This window comes from Trichophyton rubrum (genome assembly GCF_000151425.1).
Source record: "Trichophyton rubrum CBS 118892 genomic scaffold supercont2.10, whole genome shotgun sequence".
Taxonomy (NCBI): Eukaryota; Fungi; Ascomycota; class Eurotiomycetes; order Onygenales; family Arthrodermataceae; genus Trichophyton; species Trichophyton rubrum.
This window is the reverse complement of record NW_003456419.1, coordinates 81,781-108,068: the sequence shown is the minus strand read 5'-3', so window position 1 is coordinate 108,068 and position 26,288 is coordinate 81,781. Positions and strand designations below refer to the sequence as shown.

The following is a 26,288-nucleotide window of genomic DNA, read 5'->3' as shown; positions in this document are numbered from 1 at the left end:
TTCGAAATGCGAAATAATTTAAGCTTGATAGTGAAGGAAACGTGGGATCGAGTGTTATTTTTGTTGGATTTTCTTTTAAGATGCTATTGTATGAAGATTCTCTGAATACATCAAGCAAAGCGTAGGAAACCAAATAACTAAGCCACTAGCAAAGCAACACCAACGCCATGCTATATTATGAGGGTGCCCAATAACAATCTAAGGTCCTCAAGTCCTTCCCCCTTTTTTTATTCTTTTTTTGTCAGATGGAGGGCTGTTTGGCATTTGGGGAAGAGACGAAACTCTAGGGTCCTCTGACGGTAAAAAATAATTGTCCAGAAAGACTGAAGGATTAAGGAGGAGAAAAGGGACATACAATTTCAAAAATAACGAATCAGTTAAAAGTGAAATTTTTGGGGTCATTCTGACAAGGGAATTTCAAGGGGATGAAAATGTTTGGTACAAGGCGCCAGATCCGATGAAGAGAGAAAGTAGATTAACCAACTGCACGTTGGATGGGACAACGTAAGCGTTTTTCGGGAGGTTGGGTGAATCGAAGTAAAGATCGAAGTGAAAATCGAAGTATTAGTACACTAGAGGAGTTGTATGAAACAAGAAATAAAGATCTAACCCGTAAAGCTTGCTTTACTGGCGTGGGGATCTTCTAGATAGTAAGTATCATGATTATAATAAAAACAATACCTGTGTGTGGACTTACGTTGGGTTAAAAGTAGGAGATGTTGGGCTATAGCCTGGAGATGTCGGACCACCTGGAGAAGTCGGTGAGCCAGAGAAGTTTGGAGAGGTTGGAGAATATGCTTCCGGGCTGGTGGGAGACCATCCGGGCGATGTTGGGGTATACTTCGGGGAGGTAGGAGAGGTTGGCGAAAGATGTCTGCCAGTACCTCCCAACGCTGGACTGGTTGGGCTGTAACTAGGAGATGTAGGGCTAAAAACAGGCGAGGCCGGACTGAAGCTTGGTGACGTGGGGCTGTAGCTGGGCGATGTAGGGGAGAAACCTGGTGAAGTGGGCGAGTAGGAAGGAGAGGTAGGTGACTGAGCTTGTCCATATCCAGGAGAAGTCGGTGAATAAGCAGGAGAGGTTGGAGCAAATGACGGGCTGGCTGGAGAGAAGGCCGGAGATGAAATGAACCGTGAACTCGTAATGCTCATGCCTGGAGAAGTGGGAGAGTAACCCGACGATGGAGAATATGCTGGGGAAGTTGGACTGGTATTGAAGGGACTGCTGGGAGAGTAGCCTCCTCCAGGACTCCTCGGTTCATGAGGGCTGAATCCACCATAACTTGGTGGCTGGTAATCAGCGAACCCAACAGTATTCTCTGACCCGGCTTGTCTGACAGGTGAAAATTGGGAATCAGGATCAGGGGAGCTGATATACATGTTCTCTTGCATTGGTGAGCCACTGTCGTACTGGGTAGCGGCACCATCAGAAAGCATCCCCTTGGGTTCCTCGCCCATTGCTCCTAAGCCTGCATTGTTGGAAACAACGCCCATAAGCATTGACTGATCAAGATAGACATCAAATTCTCCCGTTCCTGCGGGTGCCATTTGACCAAGGATCAGGTTCTCAGACACGCCTCGGCAGTCGTCCAACTCAGCAAAAGCAGCAGCATCAAGAAGGATTTCAACAGTCTCTTCGAAGGAACACCTCATCAAGGCACCAGTATCTGCACGATTGATACCATGTCGGGTTACAGCCATAAGGAAGCCTCGTGAAGTCATGACATCCACGAGAAGTGCCAAATGTCGATGATTGACGTAAGAACCATCAAAGGCAAGCACCTGTGTCAACTCTCTGAGAAGGGCCGTTCGAGTAGCTTCGATACCAAACACTTCAAGAATCTCAACGAATTGGTTAGAATATGTGCGGCTAGCGTCAATGCCAGGGATTGCCAACACATCTGCAAGGGCGGAACCACTAGTTTCGAGTACCCATTCCTTACATTCAGGGTCACTTGCACTTTGATGGAGCGAGCCATCCTCGAGAACTCTAGTTCGGGATTTTTCGTTAATGAACGCACGGTCAATACCAGGAACACCACGTAGGGTCAGAGTGTCGAGCAAGTGGCTTTCCAATTTCTTGAGGGTAACATCATATTCCGTGTCATCATCATCTTCGTCTTGCTTTGGATCTTGAATTTGACGAATACGGACGACTTGCTCATCGGCGTTGTTGTCACTGAAGATAACAGCTATATCCTGGGGGTATGCTTCCTTAATCTTTGTTGCAACGTCTTGGACGGTAAGACCCTTGTCCAGAAGCTTTGGTCGACTTAGAATGATACGAAGCAACCACTTTGATTGTCGTGATGAATCGTCCGCAACATCCTCCGGAATGATAAAGTATGATTCCACCATATCAATATCGTTTTCAATAACGGTTGACTGGATATTGGGATCGTAGTATATCTCAGTTGACTCTGTTACCGATCGTAAACTAGTATGCTCAACAATGCTTCGCAATTGCTTAGCAGACTCTTTATTCATCCGACACTCTGGCGCTTGATAAACAGTCATAGATGGCGTCTTGATGTTCGTTGCGACATTTAGGATTTCCTTAAGACGAGGCACACCTAGCGTAACGTTCTTTGAGGACACACCAGCAAAATGAAAAGTGTTGAGAGTCATCTGGGTAGCCGGCTCTCCAATTGACTGGGCAGCCAACACACCAACCATCTCACCGGGATTCGCCGCAGCTTTTCCAAATCGACTTTCAATGGCACCGAGAACATGCTGGAAAGCAAGCTTGTTCAGTGAGTATTCCACAACCAAGCGTCTGAACGCAAGACGTGAACGGAGCTGTGCCTTGAACAAAAGAGTTGCGCTTTCCTGAGCTTCACGGGAGAGAGCATCGTCTCCACGGACTACAAGCAAACGATCCAACAGCTGCCTGACTTGTGGAACAACCTCTGCTGGGTGAAGGTCACTAATTGTGCCATCACGAATTCTAAAAGTGGTTTTGGCCGACTCCAAAATTCGCTGGATGTTGATCGGCAGTTGCATCATCTCATCATCTTCCTTGACAACAGTTCGCAAAAAGGCGCGGTCCTTCAACAGTTGTTCCCATTCTTCATCAAGGTGTTTTTGTACCTCAATGTCACCTGCAATCTCTGTCGCCTGCTCGAGGATGTCTGGCGAAAGCAAGCGCTCTGGATCCATGAGGTCAACACGGAACCGGTTTCTAAACTGTTCATCCGAGCATTTAATAACATCAACACGCTGATTTTCGATGCACTGGCCGTCAAGGCCATCTTCACCGTAAAGAAACTGGACGATGTCTCCCAAGGAGTTGCGAACAGTTCCGTCGTACTTAACCATGACCTCTTCCAGTGCCTTGACAAGCTTTCGCTGGATATAACCAGTCTCCGCAGTTTTGACAGCAGTGTCAATCAAACCTTCGCGACCAGCCATAGCGTGGAAGAAGAATTCGGTGGGTGTCAGTCCACGGAGATACGAGTTCTCGACGAATCCACGAGATTCTGGAGAATAATCATCTTTTGTGAAATGTGGCAATGTCCGATATTTAAATCCGAAAGGAATACGCTTTCCTTCAACTGACTGTTGACCGACTACCGCTGTCATCTGAGAAATGTTGATGGTGGAACCTTTAGAGCCAGATCGAGCCATTTGAACCGCGTTGTTCGAGTCCTTCAAGCTCTTTTCCGTCGCAGTACCAGCTTCATCACGAGCATTATTCAGAGCACGGGATACCTTGCTCTCGAAGGTTTCTCGAACGTTCATACCGGGAAGAGCCTCCAGAGTGTTTTCCGTAGCACTGGCGGTAATGGAGTCGACTTCTTCCTTTCTGACACGTACTGCATTTTCGATCTTTTGAATAGTTTCCAGATCAGGAATTGTATCACCAATGCCAATACTGAAACCATTGTGAAGGAGCCAGTAGTTCACAACCGCCTGGGCTCCATTGAAAAAGCTCATAGCAGCATCAGGTCCGTATTCGTTGAAGATTGTATGAACAATTCCACCACCCGAAGCACCAACAGTCTTCTTAGAAAACATTCCATACATCAGTTCACCACCATGGACCAAGACACCTCCATCCGCCAGGGGGGAGAACTTTTCTGAAATGGGAGACTTGTCCTTGTCGATTCGAAGCAAGTTTAAGCCAGATGGAAGAACCATACTAATCATCTGTTTTCCACTCCATCTTGGACGGGGCTTAAGAATTGCAGGTTGAGGAAGAACACCATCCCAGTCCGGAACCCATAAAAGAACGTTCATAACCTGCTCCTTCGTTAAGAATACGTCTCGTCGGCAGATCTTATAAATTCCACAAAGAGTGTCTTGCACAATACCCATAAGTGGACCGTTTCTTTGCGGGGATACGATATTCAAAGGAACCAAACATAGTTGGTTAAGCTCAGCTCGAGCCTCTTCACTTTGAGGGACGTGTAAGTTCATTTCATCTCCATCGAAATCGGCGTTGTACGGGGTCGTGACAGACAAATTCAGTCGGAAAGTGGAATATGGCATAACACGGACACGATGGCTCATCATAGACTCCTTGTGAAGGGACGGTTGACGGTTGAAAAGGATGAAATCGCCATCCATAAGGTGACGCTCAACCTTCCATCCCCATTGCAGGAAATTTCGGCCACCACCACCCTTATGATGCCGAAGATCAATACGTTCACCAGAGCTACGAATGACATAGCGTGCACCTGGATGAACATCTGGACCATTATCGACCAGTTGGCCTAGTCGATGGATGTTGTAAGGTGTGACCACCTCAGGGTATGTCAACGTCTGCGCAATGCTAATAGGAACTCCAACCTCATCAAGAGAGAGATTCGGATCGCCAGTAATGACAGTACGAGCTGAGAAGTCCACACGTTTTCCCATCAGGTTCTGTCGGAGACGACCTTCTTTTCCCTTTAGTCTTCCACGGATGGCCTTAACGGGGCGGTTGGATTTCTGCATTGCTTGGGGAATGCCAGCTATATCATTATCCATGTAAGTTGCGACATGGTATTGCAGCAGAGACTCGAATTCGCGAACCACATGCTCCGGAGAGCCTTCCTGCTCGCACCTGGTAACGTTTTGATTGGCGCGGATAATTTCAGCAAGCTTGTATGTTAAATCATCCTCTCCACGTTGGCCGGTACCACTGCCTCCGACCAAGACACTAGGTCGAACGGGGGGAGGTGGAACAGGTAATACGGTAATAATCATCCACTCGGGTCGGGCGTAATCATTACTCAATCCCATAAGACGAACGTCTTCCTCTGAGATGTTCCTAAAGATTGTAAGGGCCATTTGAGGAGTGATCTGCTTCTTCTCAGGTTGCTGAATTTCGTTATCATCCATCATGTCGCGCATCTTGCTCGGTTTCCATGTACCCATTAGCGTGATTCCTTCTTTTCGAACCTGGGGTTGAACGTTGCCGCAACCACCATGGCCCTGGACAGGTTTTGAGCTCTCTTTGGCAAAAGGGTCATCCTCTTCCGGTGGGTCAGCTTCACAAATAAGTATATCCTTCGACAAGCGCCAAATAGCATCGAAACGTTTCTTCGGATCGCGAAAACGAAGGGCGTCCAGATATTTCTGATCAGACTGAAGATATTCAAAAAAAATAAAATGTCAGCATACTGGCCATATCTATGATTTGCCATCCCACAAGGGATGACTAACCGCATTGGCTTTTATCTTTCCACAATTGTGGCAGACAGTTTCCAACAGCTTCTTAATTTTAGTCAAAAAACCTATACCATAATGTCAGTTTGAAAGATTCAAAAACTTTTCCATGACAAATATTTACCAATATGGAACACCGGAGTAGATAGTTCGATGTGGCCGAAGTGCCCCGGGCAGTCATTAATGCCTTCTTCGCACGTAGCGCATCGCCAGTTGCGATCGATAGTGCCTAGACGAGGATCGTTAAGTCCCTTTTCACGTGGCCGTTGTCGTTGGTCGTCCTAGAGTAAGGAAGAGATACGTTAGTATGAAAAGTAAAGATTTATTGCCTCTGCACGTCCAAACGTGAACTGACCATAGTCTCAGGATACTCGACATGGCACACGCTCATCCGCTTTATCTCCTCAGGTGAGAGGAGACCAAACTGGATCTCTTTAATCGTGCGCAACTGCGCCTTCGAATACGGGAATCTGGCGGAAGACATGGTTGCGGTGGTTTCGCAAGCAGCGGATGTGGTGGTAAAAAATTTTGGTGGGAAGGATAGACTGCGAATGTGAAGAATGTGACAGTCCTGCTCCGGGGTTAAAGACGCGCAAAGGGATCCGTCTCACGTCGAATATCGAGAAGTGGCACTATATTGAGCCTGAAATGACTGCGTATTTGATGAAGCTGATGGCCGTATATGGCCTTTTACCGGCCACTGGCAGACCCTGCCCGAGGGCGCCTTTGGACCTTTTCCTGAGCTGCTGCTACGGCGTGGTTTCCGAGAGCGCAAAAGCGAAGCGACGGGAAGGACGGAGGACAAGGGAGCCAAAAGAAATACCGCGATGCAGAAACGCGATATTCTTAGATGCTTGCGAGCGTTGCAGACGTTCAGCGCTGATGTTTGACGGACGTTGTTCTGAGTCTCGCCTCAGTTGCGCTTGTTGATTGAAGTTCGCTCGAAGTTTTCGCCTCAGGCTGTTCCCAATGTGGTATAGCGGCTGACTCAGCAGATTTCAGTGTTGTGATTGGATAATCAGACGCACGCCGATTCAGGAAGTTTTTGACTTCATTTTCATTCACAGCGACAAAAACACAGAGAGAGAACGAAGAAGAGAAGAACAAGAACACTGTCCTACAACACGGATAAAGGGGAGAGCGGCCCATAGGGTAGCTAAAGGTTTCGACGGGAAAAGGAGGACGATGGTCCAGGGCCAAGGATGACTGATTGCGCGTGCTGCTTACTCTGGGATTCACTGCTTCCCGCACACCATGAATTTGGCCCTTATTGATCCGTTTGCATTGGCGCAGGACTACCCAGATATTTTGACGGGAACTCTTAGTAAGATAATATTCACGTACTACCTTTTTTTGGGCTCGCTTTAGCTCTTTTCTAACTTCTTTTTTTTTTTTTTTTTTGAAGGGAGCGGCCACGCGGCATGTCTGCGGTTCAATCGCAAAGGAGATTTTCTAGCTTCTGGAAGGGTATGGAAGATAACTCTGTTATGGAGAGACGCTTGGGAAAACATGAACTAAAGTCTCTCGTAGGTCGATGGTACCATCGTGATATTCGATGTCGAAACGAACGGTGTCGCGCGCAAATTGCGCGGACACAGCAAACAGATCCAGTCACTAAGGTAGGGTACTATTACCTCCACGAATTCAATGCGCGGGTTACAGGTACAAGTGCTAAATGATACTCTTAACAGTTGGTCCCGAGATGGACGATACCTCTTGAGTTCATCCCAAGATTGGAAATGCGTTTTGTGGGACTTGAAAGATGGCTCACGGATACGGACGGTTCGGTTTGAAGCTCCCGTATATATTGCAGAATTGCATCCATTCAACCAGTACGTCCACACACCAGGCATTTTCCCTTCCCAACGGGATGCATTGCGGAGTAGATACAAGGAACTAAACAGCATTCCATCTTAGTTGGTTATTTGTGGCTTCGTTGTTTGAAGACCAACCAGTCCTCGTCGACGTTTCCTCTCCTCGACCTATCAAGCGTATACTACCCTCAGCACCTCTTCGGCCGCAACCGGAGAATGGAGAAGAAGTCGATCCCGCAGTAGCTGCTAAGCAAGCTGCACAGGATGCAAAACATTCAACTTGCGTTACCGTCTTCACGGCACTTGGCAATCATATTCTGGCTGGCACATCAAAGGGTTGGATCAACATCATCGAAACTCAGACCTGCAAAACAATCCATTCCACCCGTTTATGCAACGGTGTTATAATACTTCTGCGTCTTGCAAGCAATGGACGGGATTTACTTGCGAACAGCTCCGACCGTGTGATACGCACCATTTTAATGCCAGACCTTTCACAGCTTGGCGTTAACCTTGAACCATCTAATATCAAGCTCGACATAGAACACAAATTCCAAGATGTGGTGAACAGGTTAAGCTGGAATCATGTTGCTTTCTCTGCAACGGGTGAATTCGTGACTGCATCCACGTTTATGAACCATGACATCTATGTCTGGGAACGCAGCCACGGCTCACTTGTCAAGATTCTTGAAGGCCCGAAAGAGGAGCTGGGAGTCGTCGAGTGGCACCCAAACAAACCCATGGTGGTAGCCTGTGGGCTAGAGTCTGGCGGTATATATGTATGGTCAATTGTCACGCCACAGAAATGGTCTGCGTTAGCGCCTGATTTTCAGGAAGTCGAGGAAAATGTTGAATACGTTGAGAGGGAAGATGAATACGATATCCATCCTGCTGAACAGGTTCATCAGCGCCGGCTTGATCTCGAAGATGAGACCCCCGACGTGCTTACTATTGAACCCGTCAAGGGAGAAACCAGTGATGATGGACATGAGATGTTCCGCATGCCTGTCCTCTTGGACATATCAGATAGCGAGAGCGAAGAGGATATCATTGCAGTGGGGCCTGGAACAATGAGAAGACGCAGCCCTGGCTCCGGACGTGAGTGGATGAATAATAACAGCGGCAACAATGCAGCTGCGTCCGCTACCGCCGGTGGCGACGTTTACGATTCTGATGGTAGAAGACAGGCGATGTTGAATGGCATTGGCAGAGCGCAGAATAAAGGACGCCGGAGATAACCTTAACCAACCTTTTAAAAAATTGGAATTGGAAAAAAGAAAAGCAAAATATAAAATGGAAAAATATAACTCGATCAGATAATAGTCGACTAACTGATCATCGCAAGTTAACAACTTTATCCAGCACGCTTGTAATCGATAAACAACGCCATCTGTGCCCCGTTTTTATTTCTCTCTGGGCTTCTCACGACGTCATATCAGCGGCACGCCTTACGATAGGGATGCACTGGACTAGCTATGACGAAACGTCTCCTCCAGCCTCGCTACTTTTTCCCCTCTGTGGGATGATTCTCTAGGCTAGGTCGAAAGGTAATGCTCTGTGGGCATCCCCAATGCAGCCAATCGTAACTACATACTTATGGAGTACGTCTAGACATGCCCGTCCATTTACTGCATGCCTGCACGAGTACCAGGATGGCCTCAGCTTATCCAAAACTGCCCAATATCTTGCGCCACGTCTCCAGAGCGTCAATAATGAATATCAGGGTCGACCCCACGCAAAGATTTGTATATCTTCCGGGTATGATGCAAGCGAGCATCTGACATGAAACAATGAAGCAGGAACCCCTTTTCTTGTCCCACGAATCAGCGTTTCTTTCGAGGAGACAACAAGTTCAATTTTTAACCATGTTCTCCCTTATATGTATACGAGATCAAGGGCTCTTCTGGTTGACAAATGAACGTGGAGACAGCGTCATGCATGGGTGGATTTCATGCACCTGCTTTTAGTCACTGTCGATGACCCTTGTCTCCAACCCCAATGGTAGGTTGCAGGGAATTCTGCAGGTATTTATAATTATGACAAACGAGAAGTTAACCGACCCCTTTCCTTTCCTTTCAGCTAGCCCTACTCCATACCAAGGAAGAGAGGATGCCACTGCTTCAGCTAGTCGTTGTCACATACACGCTCAACTGGAAGGGAAGGCTGTAATTTTGTGCCATCCAGCCTGCTTGGTAATTTCACGGCCTTTGTTGCATAGGGAGGAGTTGAGTGTGTGAGGCACGTCGGCAAGTAAGTGATAATCAGCCACTAGAGAGTATTTAATTTAGGTTGTAGATGCTCCATGTTGTCACACGAAGATTGCATCTCAACTTAGCATTTAGCTCCTCTCCAGGGTTTTTTCCAAAAGAAATATAATCATCGGTTACCGTGAACGCATGGCGACTAGGAGCCCAGTTAAAATATCAGAACATGTTTAATACGGAGATATCTCCGCCCAATCTATGGGGAAGCAAACACGAAGTTGACCTCCTTCGGAGCTCCAGTCTCGGGACGTAAGAGAATCAAGTGCCTTTGCCAATGATATTATTTTGAAGTTACAGGGGCAACAGACTCCCCATGTGTACGGAGTACATTGTCACGATATCTCGTATATACAGGAAACTGACTCCATTTTTGGAGAGTTTTACGAGATGTTACAGAGTTAAATTATATTTCATGACGGACACTCCGTACCTTGGTCGTATCATGAGGAAATACAAGGGCTTGTCATTAACTATGCAGTGTGTTTTTGTATTTTAAGTAGCACATAAGTGAGGCTCACCCGCAGCAAAACTAGTGAAATCTTAATTAGTTAGCTGGTTATTTAGGGGGTAACTAGTTAATTGTTATCGAGTATACTCCAATGTCAAGCTAATTAGCTACAATAATGACTCCTTAAGCACCCTTACGCTGGAGTAAGAAGCGGGAAATGCGCCCAAACAACATCTGCTAATTTGATACTGTTGCAACTTCCTTTTCACTGGCAACGTCCATGGCAGAAAGTACATGTAGTATATATGCAAACTAATGCCGGTTGATGCCCGGGAGCTAGAGAATATAGGGCCCAATAAATGCACCGCAAACGATAGACGTAACATCTATGACCCTATCGAACTGTATAGCGAGCCTACTAGTATTGATAACCGAGACAGAATGAAAACAGCAAAGAACGATGACGGGGAATTTTAATGCAACCCTCTATATAAAACAGAGTACAAAGGCATATCATAACCATCATAGCAAGGGAAAAGGAGACAATCAAGGAAAAGAACAAGGTAACTAACCACTCGTTATCGTAGCAATAGATCATCACCATGAATCGTCATCCTGAGGAATGACCATGAAACAGAGCATACTCCTCCCTATATAACTAACTCCGGCGTGCTCTGCCAGCCCGAGGAAAATATAACAAAGAAACGATAACTAACCGAGTTATGGGATGCAAGACGTCCGCACAAACTTTTCCCAGCCATTCGTAGATCCGTCTCCTCTTTACCTTTTTACCCTTTACCATTCCGCCGGGACAGGACAACGCTTGATAAGAAATTAAAAAAAAAAAAAAAAAAAAAAAAAAAGCCATCAGACATGCAAGCAAGGGTTGAAGCGAGGAGAATACATAAAAATATTCAAGAAAAAGAAAAGGAGCCGTTTCCCGACTGTCCAATGATAGGGAAACATAACAACTTCAGAGCCATAAAAGTTGGGAGGCAAGTGAGGGAACCGCAAGACCCGAGGAAAAGGAAACAAACAGAAATTCTGGCAGAGACGAACTGGTGGAGAGAAGCCGCTGCATTTAAGCTGGAAAAATATGTAGCGTTCCCCCTGATCCATCCCTCTTGCCGTTTCTGCTTCGTCGCATATGTCAACCCTGTGGAAAATTTCCTGAGAAGAGGAATGACTGGCCAAGATGCGACGTGGTCGTGCATATATAATGGGTATATTCTACCCTTGTCCTGACAGCCGGTGACCCAAGCATCGAAATACATTTGACGAAGATGTTCCCCCGGCAGTCGATTTCCTTCTGAACTGTTCTCCCTCTTTTCTTTCCTTTTTCTCTCCAGCTCAATTTGCCAGCAGTGAATTTTTCCACCTTTCTGTCCCCGAGGCTATCCCTCCCTCCAGGCCAAACCAAAATCCTGGGATTCCTATCATTTACATTCCATCATTTCCGGCAATCCTCCCAGCATGTCCATACTTTCCTTTCCTCCAAATAGTTGGGCTTTTAGTTTCCTCGACAGTCATCTGTGAACGGATGGAAATGTGCTCGAGATATCGGAATTTCACAACACTCAGGAATGTGAAATGCGAATCTGTATATGGAAGGTATACAGGGTAACCACAACGTCCTCTGCGTATCGGCATTCGGTTCAGCATTTCGACGGATTTATCGATCCATTTGGATGTCAAATTCTTCTCCCCATGCGACGACACCGGCAGGTACTTGATCCGATCCCTAGTGAAGTGTCACTGTACAGGGGTAGGGGGAGGAGGAAAAGGGAGGAACATGGCTAGCTGCGCGATATAAACTCAGCAAAATCACAATGCTCGTTTAAAGATGTCACGGCCATCAATCAAAGGTGGTTCGTGTGATTCAAGCGTGCAGAGGGAAATACCCTATTTCTCCTTCCGGTTCCTTTCGCTATCCGCCTTTCCCATGTTTCCGTCTATCGCTTCCACCTCCTTTTCATTCATTCGTTCTTCCCCAAAATTCGCTCTTCCTTCAAAATCATACTTCTGTCGTCCTGTATTGTTTGTCCTGCAGGAAGTAACTGCCGGCAACCAATGGTCCAGTGGCAATTTGGTTCTTTGGTTCTTATAGTCACCCATTAATGGGTTGCTAACGGCTTTTGCTAATCAGATAGCAATGATGAACAATAGCCCGGAAAAGTTACGGACCAGTTACACTTAAGGGACAAGAAAAATGGGGTACTCAGATTCTAGCAGACGCTGGGCGCATCCGACAAAGAAACCCAAATTTTGAGTTGTCTCACCTTGGTTTCCGCGCCGTGTAAACCTGGAGATGATTCCACGCCTGGACATTTTTGTCATAGGCCTGAGTGATTGCTTGATCAGCCAAGTCCTGGATGCGATCAAGAGACATTCCACTTATTCGAGTAAGCGGTCCTTGCAAGAGCGTCAGTGCACTCTCTGAGAATGCGAGATTGTACCACTTTCCCACCAACTTGTCAGACGGGTCTTCTGGCCACTCGTTGAGTGGCAATCCCTCCACATGTTGCCTGACATCAACAAATCCAGCCTCCTTCAGGGTGTGTTTCATGCTGCGATTGAAAGCAATTGGCCGCATAGCCTTATCTGTGGCAGCCTTCAGTTGCTGGTACCATTCCGAGAGATGTTCGTTTGGCATGCCATTGACGGTAAACGGCTCGAAGTCAATTTCGACCTGTTCGAAATAACCGGTTCCAGGTTTCAAGTGCGCAAAGACCTTGCTGTACAAGTTGGGCCAGTTCGAAACACTCCCGCAACCCATCTGAAGATGAATAAAATCCCAGGAATTCTCGCCTAGAAGCCAGGGGCTCTCAAAGTCCCGTGGAGATTGGAATTCACAATTAGGAGGTCGATTGGTGGGTTGCATAGGAGCTAGGTCGATTCCAAGCACATATGCGTGAGGATATTTTTTTGCTATGTCGATTGCCCAGATACCTATCATATTTGCCAAGCGAAGCACAAAATATAGGTCAGACCAGATTCTGCCCTCAAGACGAAAATGAAAACGGGTTTGTGTAATAAGAGACAGATATTAAAAACAAGTGCGAGACCAGTCCCAAAAAAAGGGTACATTGGCCGCACGCATTCCGGGTTCCAGAAAGCGGTTGAGAACAATGACAAAAAGGAGAAGGAAAGGCAAATGTGAGAAAGAGACTAAACTGAGGAAATTTCAGTACCTGTTCCGCAGCCTAGATCGAGTATCCGAGGCCCCTGATCATGGATTGAAGTGGGATTGCGCATTATGCTTGGGGGAATCTTGATGTTCGGGCTATGCAGTATCTCCTTGCGGGCCACGCAGAGCACCCGGTGGAAGAGGTCCAACCGATCCTGCTCATTCTCGTCGCAAGGATACATGTACATTCCTCTTCGAAAGCCATGGTATAGCCTCCCGTTTTCCTCGTAGCTCGGGTATGTGTCGATCTGGCTGCATCTGGGTCAGCAACAGGACCAGGGAAATAGGGGGAGGAGCGTGGGTGCTGATGATAGTGGTTCAGGGCACAGGCTCTCGGGCCTCGAAATTGAACTGCACAACCCATGACAGCAAAAGGCATTACATGAATTTGGAGGCCATGGAAAGAGGATATCGCAATCTCCGTCTTATACCAAGCAGAAATGAAAACCACAGCAGCAGCAGCAGAAGAGAAGCTGGACTTGATACTCACACGTGATTGCCTAGTGCCCCGCTGTCCATATCAACATCTTCATCCTGATGCTGCTGTCTCCCTTGACCGGACGACCTGGGAGACTTGCCAGTCACAACGGAAATGTCCATTTATACGGACCGGTGGTGATCGAGGCTGTTTGCGCGCGCGGACGAGCTATCTTGCTGGGTGGGGTCGGTCGTTGAAGAACCGACCCTCGATCCAGAGACCACCAGGGGAGAAACCGTACAATCCATGATGGAGGCCGCTTGCACAAAAGTACAGGAGAAAAGGAGGAAGAAGAACAACAACGACGCCGTAGGGTCTGCTCTGGACGCAGGCTCGTGGTAGAGACGAATTCGCTTGGAAGAAGGCCGTGGATTGAGCGGGAGTCGCGGTTTTTTTGACTGGAGTTGAAGATTTGAAGAATTCCTGAAGAATCAACAAGGAAAAGAAAATAGAACAAACAGGTAAGCCCAAAGACACCCAAGAAGTAATAAAAAATAAGAAAAAGATTTAAAAATATAAGAATAAAAAATAAAAGAAATAAAAAAGCCCACAATACAAGTCAGCTGACGATTAATACAGCTCTGCGATGATAAACTCCGGCTCGCTCTGGGGTGGGAAGAGACGAGAGCCAGATAGAAGCAGAGAGAGGCCTTTTACCTCTGCTGTCTCGTTTCTTTTTTGTCTGCTGGGCGGCCGGGATGGCGAGGATGGAGCTGGCCTGGCGTGGAGGCTGAAGACGAGAGAGGCGGATGACGGACGGGGATTTGAAGATTTGGTCTGATTGAAAGATTCCGGGCGGACTCTTCTAGTCTCTGGTGGCTGCCAGTCCTTCTAGTCCTTCAGGTTCTCCTGGATTCTGTGATGAGAAGGTGGATAGGCGATATCGAAGAGGATCGGAAGTATATACATACGTATATATATATATATATACAGACACACATATATATAAATATACTATGTAGATGCTGAAGACATATATAGAGTTGTATATCAGGGCAGCAAGCAATTGATTGGGCAGCCAGGATGAAAAAGCCGGGAGCTTTTTGTTATTTTTTGCACTTTTCTGGTTCCCTGCTGGGGTGGAAGGGGATGATGTATTTTTTCCCTCTCTTCTCGTTCGTTTGAAAAATTATGCCGATTATTTTTTATTTTTTCTTTCCTTTCCTTTTACCCTTATTGTGTTTTTTGTTTTTCCGTTTCTTGTTTGACCTCTAAGAGGGCTAAGGTTGACGGACAGAACATGCAGAAACCGAAACCTTCGATCCGAAAAGTGGGTGAGAAATGACACTACTAGATGTGGAGGCCGGAAAAAGGAAAGAGGGAGAAACCGGGAAACGCAAGACGTAAGTAAGACTGAAGAGTCCTGGGATTGGGAAGGGAAGCCAGTGCTGGAAAGGGGTGTTTGGGAGGATGATTGGGGCCGACTGGATGGAAGTCGTTGAAAAGGGGGTGAGTATGCCGGGTCTGCTGGACGCAAAGAACGGGTTGGACCTAAAAACGGCGGGAGAAAAGGAGATATAAGTATCAGCCAGAATGCCTTGAAACGACTCTGGATGGGAGATGTTTAAAAAAGAACCGAACGAGCGAAAAGAAAAGAAGGCGAAGAGACAGAAAAAGAAACGAGAAGAGAAGATGCTTACACTTTTTGATACCGCGTATGGTAAGCCCATCAACGGGGGACCTGGTAAAAGGGTAACGTCAACAGAGTTAACAAAAGCTAAGCTGGGAAAAAGGTGAGAGGAAGCAGAAATACGCAAAGAAAAGAAACGAGAGTCATCCTGTTCCCAACCTTATCAGAGCAAGCAGCTATATTAGCCTCAGACATCCGGGAACGAGTTTGGGCCAGAAAAGGGTGAAGCGGCGGAGATGACAAAAAAAAGGGTTGGATGAGAAGCGGCTGGGGACAACAAGGGGGGCGTCGTCTCGATGAGATTTATGCTGGCTGCTGCCTCTGCTTCCCTCTTACGCTTTTTATTTTTAACAAGAACTAAATCTTATTGATGTTTGGCAGGCAGGGATGCCTTGGGGAAGCACAGATTGATCTTCGCTAGGTAGTTGATTATTTTTTTTCACTTTCGTTTTTCCCTTCAATTCTAGTTATTTTCCAGCTCCCTCCGTCCTGTGCGGCTTTTCCTCTTGTGCATGGTCGGTTGACAAAGTGTATGGAGTATGGAGTACATAGCTCAGTCTTCACTGTTGCGGCGCATCCTGAGGAAACCATACTACTCTTCACGAGCCTGGGCATGGGTGGCTGAGGCTCGCTGCCTGAGCATCGATATGCATACACTTATGCCTTTCGAGCACGGCGTACGATGTAGCAGGGTCTCCACCACATGGTTCAACAACTGACGGCCAATCGATCGATATACAGGCCACACAGAAGTGATCGGTCCTACTCTCACAGACACGAACATAGTAGTATCGTCAGAATAATATATATTCTGTATCATGATGTTAATATACCGACTTTCAAAGCGGGTCTTTCTTTTCTTCTTTTCCGGGCGCCTCAAAGTATGTGCAGCTTCATCTGTGCTCCCGTTTAGTTAGTTAACTCGTACTAAGATGGGCTCTCCCTTCATCCTTTTTCCCAGTCCCGTGGGACGAGGCACAAGCCTCGGGACGACGTGGCGAGGGAGCTGAGCAACAGGGAGCATTCTGCTCTGGATCTTTAGTTGGGAGAGATCCTCATTGTCTGACGTGTTACCCCGTCTGGGAATCTCAAGAGGAGACTGACTAGGGTCACAAGAGATATGTTAGAAGATCGTGGCAGAGATAACGCCGTTCAGACTTGGACAGCCATTTTTGATTGTGGACGTGACGTTCAAGGGGGGGCGCTTGTCGAGGGACGGGGACCTTGCATAAAAATGCTTACCAGGCACAGCAACCGGAAGTCTGATTCTGCTTTCGTGCCTGACAGATGGGTTAGTTATGTTAGTTGGTTTATCTCCCTGGGATCCAGGATGATAAAAAAAATAATAAAATAAAAGCCCTCGGCCGCCGTGAGGTCAAAGAAAAATGCAAATAAATAAATAAATAAAAATAAAAACTTGTCTCGGGATATTCCAGCCTTTCACATGCCGAGCTTTCTCGTGGCGGCTGCAAGGAAAGAAAGCGCTGTTAAAACGATCCCGGAGAAGTGGTCGTTGGTGGGAGAGAGAGCCATATATTAGGCGGAGTTGCATGCTGTGTCGGGAATTACCAATAAATCCATCCCCTTCCCCAAACCAGCAAGGGAGAAAAAAAAAAATTCGGCTAGGCCGCTGAGGAGACTGTTTATCGAATGCTAATAATACTTAACATAGGGAATGACGCCAACGAGTTAGCTGGTTTTGTTGTAAATGTATTACGGAGTGTGCAGGGGTATGACATTACCGCTGGAGCCTTCATGAAATACGGGCAATTACCTGCAGAAATATGGGAGTCGATCAGTTTCATGCGTTTGGATGTTGATGCCGAGCGAAGAAGAAAAACTGGCACGGCAAGTCTCGCGGTCCCACGACAGGAAACACGCAGGAAATAGGGCTGCTAATGACTGGCTGTCCTCTAAGCGCTTTGTATGCACGCATGTCTGTACTCTGTCGATAGTGGAAGAAACAAATATATATGCAAGGTCGACAGGCGCTTATCTGGAAAGGCGAGACAGCAATATGGCCAATCGAAGACCCAGCGAACAGATGCACAATAATAACAAAAAGGAAGAGCAGGATAGAATAAAGTCCAATCGAGTGGTTGTTGTGTGCGCTGCGCCGCTTCCTGTTCATATGGGATAACGGCGAGCCGCCGAGAATGAAATATTATCTAGTGGCTATCTGGCCTTTGTTTTTTCGGGAGATATTTCCCTCTCCCACATAAGTGACTATCCCCACGATGCCAGGGGGTGGAAGGATGAGAGTGTGCCTGAGTCACTTTTCTTTGCGTCTTTGCTCTTCTTTCCTAATCCTTGGTGGTCGTTTTTGTTAAGTCTCTTTTAAGACGACACCATCATACATCATCGACCTGTGTGGACCCATGGGGGTGTGGTGTTTGGCATGGATCAGGGTTACAGCCAAACGATTTGCTGGGAGCAGCCGCTTGCCCGTCACACTAGCATCCAGTTTAAGTAGCTGCAATCGGCGGTGAGGATAGAGAGCAATGGCTTCTGGTTGGAGCATGGCAAGACATTATGATGTTCTGCGCTGTTCTGCCTATCCCGAGTCATACATCATCCCATTTCTCGGGCCCTCCTGGAACACGAAGATGCGATGCTATGACAAGAGATGACACAAAAGGTCGAGAATGAGAACGGCTATCCTTGCTGACACTGGCACCCCCATTCCCTTCTTTTTCTTGCCTCTTTGTGTATGTTCTTTCTCGGCCCTAGCCGACACCTAGCCAAACCAGATAGTCATCAGCTGGGCCCATGGTAAGGTTCGGTTTGGCGGAATCATACCATGGTTCATCACAAGCCGCCGCCCAGTGGAGCCTTGCCGGAAGTCTAATACAAAATTAAGTGACAATTAGCTGGCTCTGAAAATCCAGCTAATTAGCCAACTTAGGCATTTGCCAATAAAGGGGGAAGGTCGGACTTGTTGTTCTCCCCAGCGCATTGAATATTGTTTGACGAAAGACCGAGGAGAGGGGAGAAAGAGAGTAAAAAACAAACTCCTTAGAAAAAAGGAACGAAAAGAAAAGAAAAGAACATAAATGATCTCCTCTTCTCCACCTGCATGCGAGCATACTTGGCGCAGCGTCAACTGGGGGGAGAGAGAGGGGTTCTGATATTAAAATGTCATTGTATTGATGCTGGGGGGCTTGCAGAACGTGCATCCAGAGGGAACCAACCCCCTGGCTTTGCAGCCTGGACATGCACACTTTGCTGGTTGTTGAGCATGCGCATCTATCACGGTTCCATGCGGGTAGGGAGGTGGAGTCTGGCTGCATTGATGAGTTGTAGCTAGTAGCCCATCAAGGCAAGTCGACAGACTAGAAGGTGGAAAAGGGAAAAAGGACGGGAGACCACTGGACGATTATTCTTGGCTTTGGCTTTGAATGGAGTTGTCTCTGTAGAATGGCATTAAATAATAGAATCCAACATTTTGGCATGTCGAAGGGAGCCTCCCGGTTGGCAGAAGAGTTGGCTAGCATCTAGACTTCTTGAGTTGCAACGGTGGAATGTTCCGTAATAAGTGTCTGAGTCCTTCTCCTGAATCTCTTTGTCAAGCACGCATAAAGATTGGGTGCTTGGGATTATAGGTTGGTTTGCCTGACTCGCCGATATGAACTGGGCATGTATCTATGGCTGACTCGACATAACTATTTGACTGCCCTGTACGCAGCCAATTGACCTCACCGGAAATAAGGTGCAAAGGTGTTTAATATACGGTGTACTGAGGGAGGCTGGCAGGGATGCTCGCCCATGTCTAGCTTGCCCAGTATTAGTATCTCGCACAGAGAATAGCGAAAATTTACACACTTATCCCGTACAACGTCGTCGGTTCCAACTCCTTGCCAGAGCAAACTAAGAAGATGCGGTTAACGGGAACTATCGCGGTCCACCTCCCCGAGTGACCTCATAGCCATGAATATTCCTTTCAAGGTGTGATGCCGTTCGTCGTTTTTTTTCTCTTGTCTCTCCTGTCGCCCTGCCCCATACGAAGTGCATTAGTCCGTACACACGGATAAATGCATGGTGCCAGATCAGGTCGCATCAAGAAAATGCTCTCAACTGAGCTTCTCATCAAATCGATATGCCCTGAGTGTAAATGCATGAAAGTCTCCCTCCAACGAGGGTTTATCGCCACTTGGGGCGAGCGATAGATCAGCCCAGAAAGAAATTCAGGCACCAGTTTATTTTGCAGTTGGATTTCTATTTGCAGCTTTGCCCCCCTTCTTTATTTTCACCATGTCGTAGTAATGATATTTTTTTTTTTTATCTCATTTTGACCAAGCTTTAACCGCCTTGATAACATGCGGCGCAGCAACGGGCAAGCAAGAAGGGATGCGAACCACAGTATGTGGTTCAAGGCGTCGTCAGGCGGGTTGACAACGGAGAGGGGTGTTACTATTGCTTCTGCTACTGGTCCTCTTTCAGTTTATCTTGGAAAATGTCGCATTGAATAGTTGCTGGTGGGACAAGAGCCAGCTTCAGTAGTGGTGAGCTAAGTCTTATTAATGCGATCTATCAGAACAATTGTAGCCAATGGAATCTGTTCAGGTTGGGCCGGGCAGGACGTGAATGAGATATTCTCCGAGCATGAAGGCTATTAGGACCGGAAGAGTCAAAGAGGGTCCGTACCGTGGGGGCAAGGGGAGATCCTCGGGGGCCTGCAGTCGTTCGTTCGCTCAATCCTTGGTTCTTTTGACCTAACAGCTGAGCCTTCAGGTAGAAGTGATGACACCTGGTTGGCATTGTCGGCCAAATGGAACCCTACATGTTACCAGTGCGCTCATTTCGTTTTACCTGTAGGTCAATCAACTTCTCCATCTCACATAGCCATTTCTTCTCAAACTGCTCTCCAGAGAATCTTCGCGCAGATTTCCTCGCTCTTAACCTCATAGCAAGCTTCTCTGATTCTGGTAGAGCTAATGCAGCTTCAAACGCAGCAGCGAACTCATCTTCGGTCGTAGCATGAAAACCGGTGGCTCCTTCGTCGTCCAGGTCTACGACAATATCACGCCTTGGTCCACCTGAGTTATGAACAATGCTGATTAGGCCAGCAGCCTGGTACTCTACCACCCCGATACCAAAGTGCTCGTTCCACATAGCATTAACGCCAATAGACGCTTTTCTAAGGTTTTCTATGACAGTTGGCCAATTGGCGTCACAGAGGAAAGTGGTGTTGTCACGAATCCGTAATTCGTGGGCCAAGAGGCGAAGATTGTATATATGCGTTTCATCCGAGGTCTGGTGGCGGACTGAGCCGATAAGAATGAGCTGAGGCGAACCGGCGCGGCGGCCGCCATCAACGCTAGCTTTGGGGTCTGTGGCATTTTGGCTCTCAGCTGTAGCGTTGTATTGCTTCAAAAACCGCGCAAACGCGTGCAAGATAAGTGAATGATTCTTCTCAGGGCGAAACTGAGCTATGTAGACAATGGCGGGCTGTCGGACTTGTTGCTCACTCCTGAGGTCAATTTTTATTGACTCTAGTTCGGATACCGCAACAGGGGGAAAGACTACACTGGGAGTTTGGTATTGATTCCCTCGCCTTCGCCTTGAAGGTAGCCAAAGACGTTGGATGTGCTCAGATGTCCAGGTTGAATTGCACATAACAACGTCAATTGTAGATCCTACCAAGCCGTATAGTCGCGCGAACAAGCGCCAATAATGTTTTTTGATGGCTCCTTTCCAACCTTTCCCCGCCCCTGAATTCAGGCCTTTGGAACCTGATGCGTCGTCTAGGGACTCTAACATGTCAGTTGAAATGGTAGGGTAATGCACATACGAACCCGTGGGGACTTTGGGAAAAAGATAATGAGATAATGCTGAAGCAAAAGCATAACCCATTGTATCAATAAATATATCAGGAACGAGGAGGGTAAAGGCATCGTGTGCAAGAATCAGGGAGCCTATCGATTGCCCAAGAAGAGTAAAATGAGGCCATGTGCTACTTAACACGTATCTTCGCATAGATAGGTATAGGAACACGACTGTGGGCGGATGTAGCTGAATATTGAACCGTCTCTATTGACCTGTAAGCTGATTGATCGTATGCTCACCAAAGAGTGTAGACAGCCCACCTCTATGTTTTTCAACATTGTAGCTTTGTCCACATCATGGTCGCCCGTGTATACAGCGCAAATAGCCTTCGGCCACCTTTTTTGAGTAGCAGCTATAGCTGCCCAGAGGACTCTTTCACCGCCTCCTCCGGCGTTGCTGTGTGGTGGGTGTCAGCAACTTTCATATGATCTCTGAAGATGCGGGGGAAGCTTGCGTATCTCACCAGAACGGATGAAAAAACCCTACAATCCCAGCCCAGTCACTGCAGTTTCTTCCATTACTGCTAGATGCCGATGAGCTCTGTCCGTTATCTCCTCCATCTTTGTCAACGGTCTCCCAATCTTCCTCTTCCACCTTCAAGCCAGCGGTTTGTCTGGCTCTCCGCGACCTGTAATCTTCCTCCTCGACACGCACACGAGCTCGTATCAGTGCCCTTCTCGCCTCCGATTTCTTCTGATTGAGATATCCTAGCCAATGAAGGGCTGACCGCACGATATAGCCGGGTAAGGAGGGTGTAAAAAGGACTAAGGAGACCAATGCCACCACGACTGCAACTGCTGCTGCCACGGGGGAGAGCATTGTAACGCAAAGTATGCAGACTCAGCTGGATGCTAGGAACAATAACCACCTTCAACTGTCAATCCATATCCAAACCATTAAAATATAGGAATGATAAGCGAGCTGCCTCCACCAGTATAGCTTTTCTATACAGACTTAACTTGGATTCCCTAGGTACTAATGGAGGGATACTTGTTACTTGTTCTAGTCGCCTTATCGGACTTGGATGACTCAGCAAGCGGCTGCCTGTCGGATAAATAGTATTTCCGCAAAGCTGAGGTCGGCCCGGTCGGGTTCTTGCCTAGATAGGTAAATTTGCATTGTTTGTCTTGAAGAGCTTCCAACCAACCGGAAAAGGACACCACGACACGGCTCGCTCGACCATCCCAATTACATCGAAATGGATGCATTGCGTGCCGGCTTATAGAGGGTTCGATTGCAGATCCTCGTTCGTTTATTATCTGTTATCTTTTTTAGTCCTATAAGATGTCACTCATGCGGCCTCGTCTTGGTTTTCCAGCGTTACGCTCATTCAGATGCGGCCGAGTTTCAATTGCAGCACCGTCGAGGCGGAATTTCCACGCGTCAAATCCAAATCGAATTATAGACTCATCTATTCTTGTTGCCCATGATGTTATCCAGGGATTCCATTCCATCACTGGCCTACCTTGGGTGCTCTCAATTCCACTTACGGCTATTACTGTACGGTGCTGTGTCGCTTTGCCGCTTCAAATCTGGTCAATTCTAAAAACTCGGCAATTGCAAAGGCTGAACCCACTTCTCCTTACTTGGAGCAGAGTCTGTCAAAAAAAGGCCATGGACGAAGCAATCATGAAAGGACGACACCTTTTCCCCAAAACAATAGAGGCTTCCTGGCAGCAAGACTTCAAGCTGAAGAGGAAGGAGCTTTATAAGAGGTGGAAGATTCGTCCCTGGGCAAGCTATGCGAGTATTTTGCAACTTCCCGTATGGCTTGCTATGATGGAGAGCTTAAGAAGAATGGTTGGGATGTCGGGAGGCCTTCTATCTATCATTCAATCGTGGATCGAATCTAAAGTGGACGGAGCCCGAATTATCGAGGTTGAACCGTCCATGGCAATAGAAGGCGCATTGTGGTTTCCCGACCTCCTCATAGGTGATCCTACACATGCGCTCCCCGTCATTCTTGCGGCCACAATGTTCACCAATGTTACTTGGGGCTGGAAGGTCAAATCTGCGGCCGAAATCTCTAAGCTGCAGCGAAGTGAAGCAATTCGAGAAAGGGCATTCAAGATACTGAAGCGGGTTTTACAGGGTCTGTCTATATGGCTGGCGCCGGTTATGATATATTCCCAAGCCCCAGCGGGCCTGTTGATATACTGGATCTCGAGTTCAACCTTTGCAACTGCGCAGACACAAATAGTGCGCAGAGTTATGCAAACCAAGGCACCACCAGCGCCTTGCCGTGAAAAGAGTGTAGGGAGCATCCATGATAAGACCTCTACGGCATTCAAATGAAACCAAAAAACGTCAATACGTACTTTGTCATACACTCGAAAGGTAATTTTTTGGTTGCTATGCCAGGCCATGGGGTGCTCAAAGATTTGACCACTAACCGTCCAAGTTGCCTGCAAAGAGGGTAAGAGTCGGGAAAATATTATGACCATCAACGCCGGTGACTGCTCCTGGATGAGAGGCGTATTGAATCATCAATCATTTCAAAGGGGGATCGGTAATGTACCAGATGCATCACAGGGGGCTATTTCATCTCTGATTCGCCTGAACTTAATGCCTGTATAATTTGCCGCCCTTGGAGTGGGTAAGGTGATGCTAATATGAAGATTTTTAATCCCCATAAATAATACTGCTGGGCTGTTGAGCTCAGCTGCTGCAGAACTATCAAGATATCATCTTGTCATATTCAATATGATATATATCTTTTGCTTTACAAGGCAGATTTGGATATCGGACTTCGCCAAATATGGAATACCTGGCGTTACGCGGCCACTAGCCACTTTCAAGTTAGATATGATATTCTATGGAATGAAAGTATGTAGCTGAACCATCATGCGAAGTGTTGAGCGAATAGTAACGATACGGGATTTTCAGGGGCCGCTCAAACAAGAAACATTAAGAGTCCAAATATAAAAACCGGATATCAGAAACTTGTGAAGACTCCACACCAGATATACGACATGTATGATATGCCAAAAATACAGGCCTAGAAAGGCATATAGAATTCAGAAAACATTATAGCTTTGGGGGTATCTTGTGTATTGAAGCACTGGCGTCCTGGTTCACGTTGACTGAGCCGTTGTTTTCACCTTCACCGAAGAAGATCACTTCAACTGTAAGGTCATCACTAAATTTAACATGTTAGCATTTGTCAGTTAACTGAAACAAAATTAAAACATACCGGTATCTTCGCGCGTACGGACTGGGAAGGGTAAGAAGAGCGCAAACAAGTTCCCTATTTTTGCCCCCTAGAGCATTTCGAATCAAGTGAGTTGCTGCGTTCTTGTCTTCCACTACGAAACGGTTGGTATCCTGGGGAATCTCATATTGAACTTGACGGATGGGTAATCTCTGACCGGATTGTTTTTCCTTCGAGTCCATCTCGACAGGCAGAGATCCATTACTGCTGAACCAGCTCTTCATCCAGTTTCCCACACCATCCTTTCCACCGGATTTTTGATGTTCAATCCACTGCCCGACTAGTCCAACAACTTCTTCATTACTTAGCATTTCCCACAAGCCATCTGTAGCCAGTACCAAAAAATCGCTTTTAGAAGGGTCAATTTTGGTCGTTGTGATAACGGGCTCCGCAGTAACATAAGGGGGAGATTTCAAGAGCTGGTTAGGAGTGCGTCCGAAGAAGTGCCGTTTGATTTTCTCCTGTGTTTTACGCTGCCATTTATATGCGGCATCGCCAAAGGCTCGACTAGGTTCGAGACCACCGAGAATTCTTCCATTCCGGACGACGTTGTCTTCTCCGGGGTGTTCAGCGCGCAACCGTTTGGCTTCAGATTCCGTGCCCCCAGTTTGGTCTTCAGATAGTGGTATGGCTGACCATTTACCGCTTGGCGATCGACGTCCTAGAACCGCCCGAGAGTCACCGGTACAGGCAACGCGTACCAACTTTGACCTGCTGTCATAGAATGCAAGAAGAGCGCATGACCCAGACAGAGCCGGGGCAAGAAGTTCGGCAGCAACAGTTTTAGAGTTAGCCTTGACAACTTTTTCCACGCTTTCAATCACAATTTCATGATCAAGTCGCAAGAAACCGGTCTTTATGGCGGCATCAATCGCTTCTGGGCTTGGGAAGGGGAATGATGGATTGGTAGCAGCCGACTTATAAGTGGCATTAAGTTCACGAGCAACATAGGAAATCAGAGTCTGTCTGAGTTTCGCAGATGTGGTCCATCCACTGTACAACAATAAGTCAGATTTCCACTTGCGGGAAAAAGAAAGGAGAATAGAAAAAAGAGACTTACGCATGGCCATCAAAGACGCCCCAGAAGTTCCAGTCACTTGTTGGGGCACCATTGTCCGTTGCTGCAACAGAGCTCGGTACTTCTACCACCTTTTCGGCATGGTCATCTTCAATCGGATCATTGCTAGGAAGCTGGACTACATCATAACGGACAACACCGGATCCACGCCCGATGAAATATGACTCCTCGTTTCGTCGAAGCCGTTCCGTGGCTTGCTCAGGTGTAAGCATGCCCACGACTCGCTCTCCCGAGTTATCTGTCCGTTTGGAGACTGGTTGATCAACACTAGCAGTGGTATAGAATTGGTCACTTTCCACCTGGACTCCTGAGGATAATGCCGAAGTTATTGCTGCATTTGATGCAGTGTGAATAGGACTGGATAACGTTGTGCTGGTTCCAGATACAGCGCTGGATTCAGACCCTCCGGTGTAGGCATACCATGCTCCTGTGGCTACTAGACTCGATGCAAACGCCAAAGATAGGTTTCTAAAGATCATGGAGGATTGGAGAATGACGGTATGGCGCGGTACGGAGGTTCTTGATGTTACAAGCCCTCGTAGGCCTATATCATGATATCGGGGGGAGTGGTGGAGTGCGTTGCCCAGTCTAAAGCATGGCCTTCGCAGTGGATACCGGCGCGCGGTTCGGAAAGCGTGGGCGACTACTCGACGCATCTGAGCATGGGATATCGGTCTGGAGGAAAGTGATAGCAACCGCC

General features: G+C 47.2%; 7 protein-coding genes across 11 annotated transcripts; 2 read left to right on the top strand and 5 right to left on the bottom strand.

The window, feature by feature from the left end:
* Nucleotides 1–624: 624 nt before the first annotated feature.
* TERG_07396 (uncharacterized protein) lies at nucleotides 625–5,361 on the bottom strand (the record flags this gene model as incomplete). Its single annotated transcript, XM_047748770.1, has 2 exons — nucleotides 625–640; nucleotides 698–5,361. 2 exons carry the CDS (start codon nucleotides 5,359–5,361, stop codon nucleotides 625–627), a joined length of 4,680 nt encoding a protein of 1,559 aa, XP_047604759.1.
* Nucleotides 5,362–6,734: 1,373 nt separating this feature from the next.
* TERG_07395 (uncharacterized protein) lies at nucleotides 6,735–10,984 on the top strand. Of its 3 annotated transcripts, XM_003231728.2 has the most exons (5): nucleotides 6,735–6,976; nucleotides 7,058–7,119; nucleotides 7,183–7,271; nucleotides 7,344–7,484; nucleotides 7,570–10,984. In XM_003231728.2, the coding sequence occupies exons 1-5, from the start codon at nucleotides 6,907–6,909 to the stop codon at nucleotides 8,702–8,704; spliced, it is 1,497 nt and encodes a 498-aa protein (XP_003231776.1). In that variant the 5' UTR covers nucleotides 6,735–6,906; the 3' UTR covers nucleotides 8,705–10,984. The 3 variants fall into 3 exon arrangements, with proteins under 3 accessions (XP_003231776.1, XP_047607232.1, XP_047607231.1); XM_047750387.1 differs by having other exon boundaries at nucleotides 7,183–7,484; XM_047750386.1 differs by having other exon boundaries at nucleotides 7,058–7,484.
* A 1,469-nt stretch (nucleotides 10,985–12,453) lies between these two features.
* Nucleotides 12,454–13,965, bottom strand: TERG_08941 (uncharacterized protein; the record flags this gene model as incomplete). The annotated part of the gene is made up of 3 exons (XM_047749022.1): nucleotides 12,454–13,127; nucleotides 13,370–13,623; nucleotides 13,856–13,965. 3 exons carry the CDS (start codon nucleotides 13,963–13,965, stop codon nucleotides 12,454–12,456), a joined length of 1,038 nt encoding a protein of 345 aa, XP_047604758.1.
* A 929-nt stretch (nucleotides 13,966–14,894) lies between these two features.
* Nucleotides 14,895–15,707, bottom strand: TERG_07391 (uncharacterized protein). The gene has a single exon (XM_047748769.1). The coding sequence runs from the start codon at nucleotides 15,511–15,513 to the stop codon at nucleotides 15,064–15,066; it is 450 nt and encodes a 149-aa protein (XP_047604757.1). The 5' UTR covers nucleotides 15,514–15,707; the 3' UTR covers nucleotides 14,895–15,063.
* A 2,610-nt stretch (nucleotides 15,708–18,317) lies between these two features.
* Nucleotides 18,318–22,386, bottom strand: TERG_07390 (uncharacterized protein). 2 transcript variants are annotated; one of them, XM_003231723.2, is made up of 3 exons: nucleotides 21,763–22,381; nucleotides 21,560–21,695; nucleotides 18,318–21,503 (listed from the first exon to the last, which is right to left on the bottom strand). In XM_003231723.2, the coding sequence occupies exons 1-3, from the start codon at nucleotides 22,116–22,118 to the stop codon at nucleotides 20,250–20,252; spliced, it is 1,746 nt and encodes a 581-aa protein (XP_003231771.1). In that variant the 5' UTR covers nucleotides 22,119–22,381; the 3' UTR covers nucleotides 18,318–20,249. The 2 variants fall into 2 exon arrangements, with proteins under 2 accessions (XP_003231771.1, XP_047607230.1); XM_047750385.1 differs by having other exon boundaries at nucleotides 21,560–22,386.
* Nucleotides 22,387–22,583: 197 nt separating this feature from the next.
* TERG_07389 (uncharacterized protein) lies at nucleotides 22,584–23,594 on the top strand (the record flags this gene model as incomplete). The annotated part of the gene is made up of 1 exon (XM_047748768.1): nucleotides 22,584–23,594. The coding sequence occupies one exon, from the start codon at nucleotides 22,584–22,586 to the stop codon at nucleotides 23,592–23,594; it is 1,011 nt and encodes a 336-aa protein (XP_047604756.1).
* Nucleotides 23,595–24,326: 732 nt separating this feature from the next.
* Nucleotides 24,327–26,244, bottom strand: TERG_07388 (uncharacterized protein; the record flags this gene model as incomplete). 2 transcript variants are annotated; one of them, XM_003231721.1, is made up of 3 exons in its annotated part: nucleotides 24,327–24,438; nucleotides 24,493–25,503; nucleotides 25,571–26,244. In XM_003231721.1, the coding sequence occupies 3 exons, from the start codon at nucleotides 26,242–26,244 to the stop codon at nucleotides 24,327–24,329; spliced, it is 1,797 nt and encodes a 598-aa protein (XP_003231769.1). The 2 variants fall into 2 exon arrangements, with proteins under 2 accessions (XP_003231769.1, XP_047607229.1); XM_047750384.1 differs by lacking the exon at nucleotides 24,327–24,438 and having other exon boundaries at nucleotides 24,453–25,503.
* Between the last annotated feature and the right edge of the window lie 44 nt (nucleotides 26,245–26,288).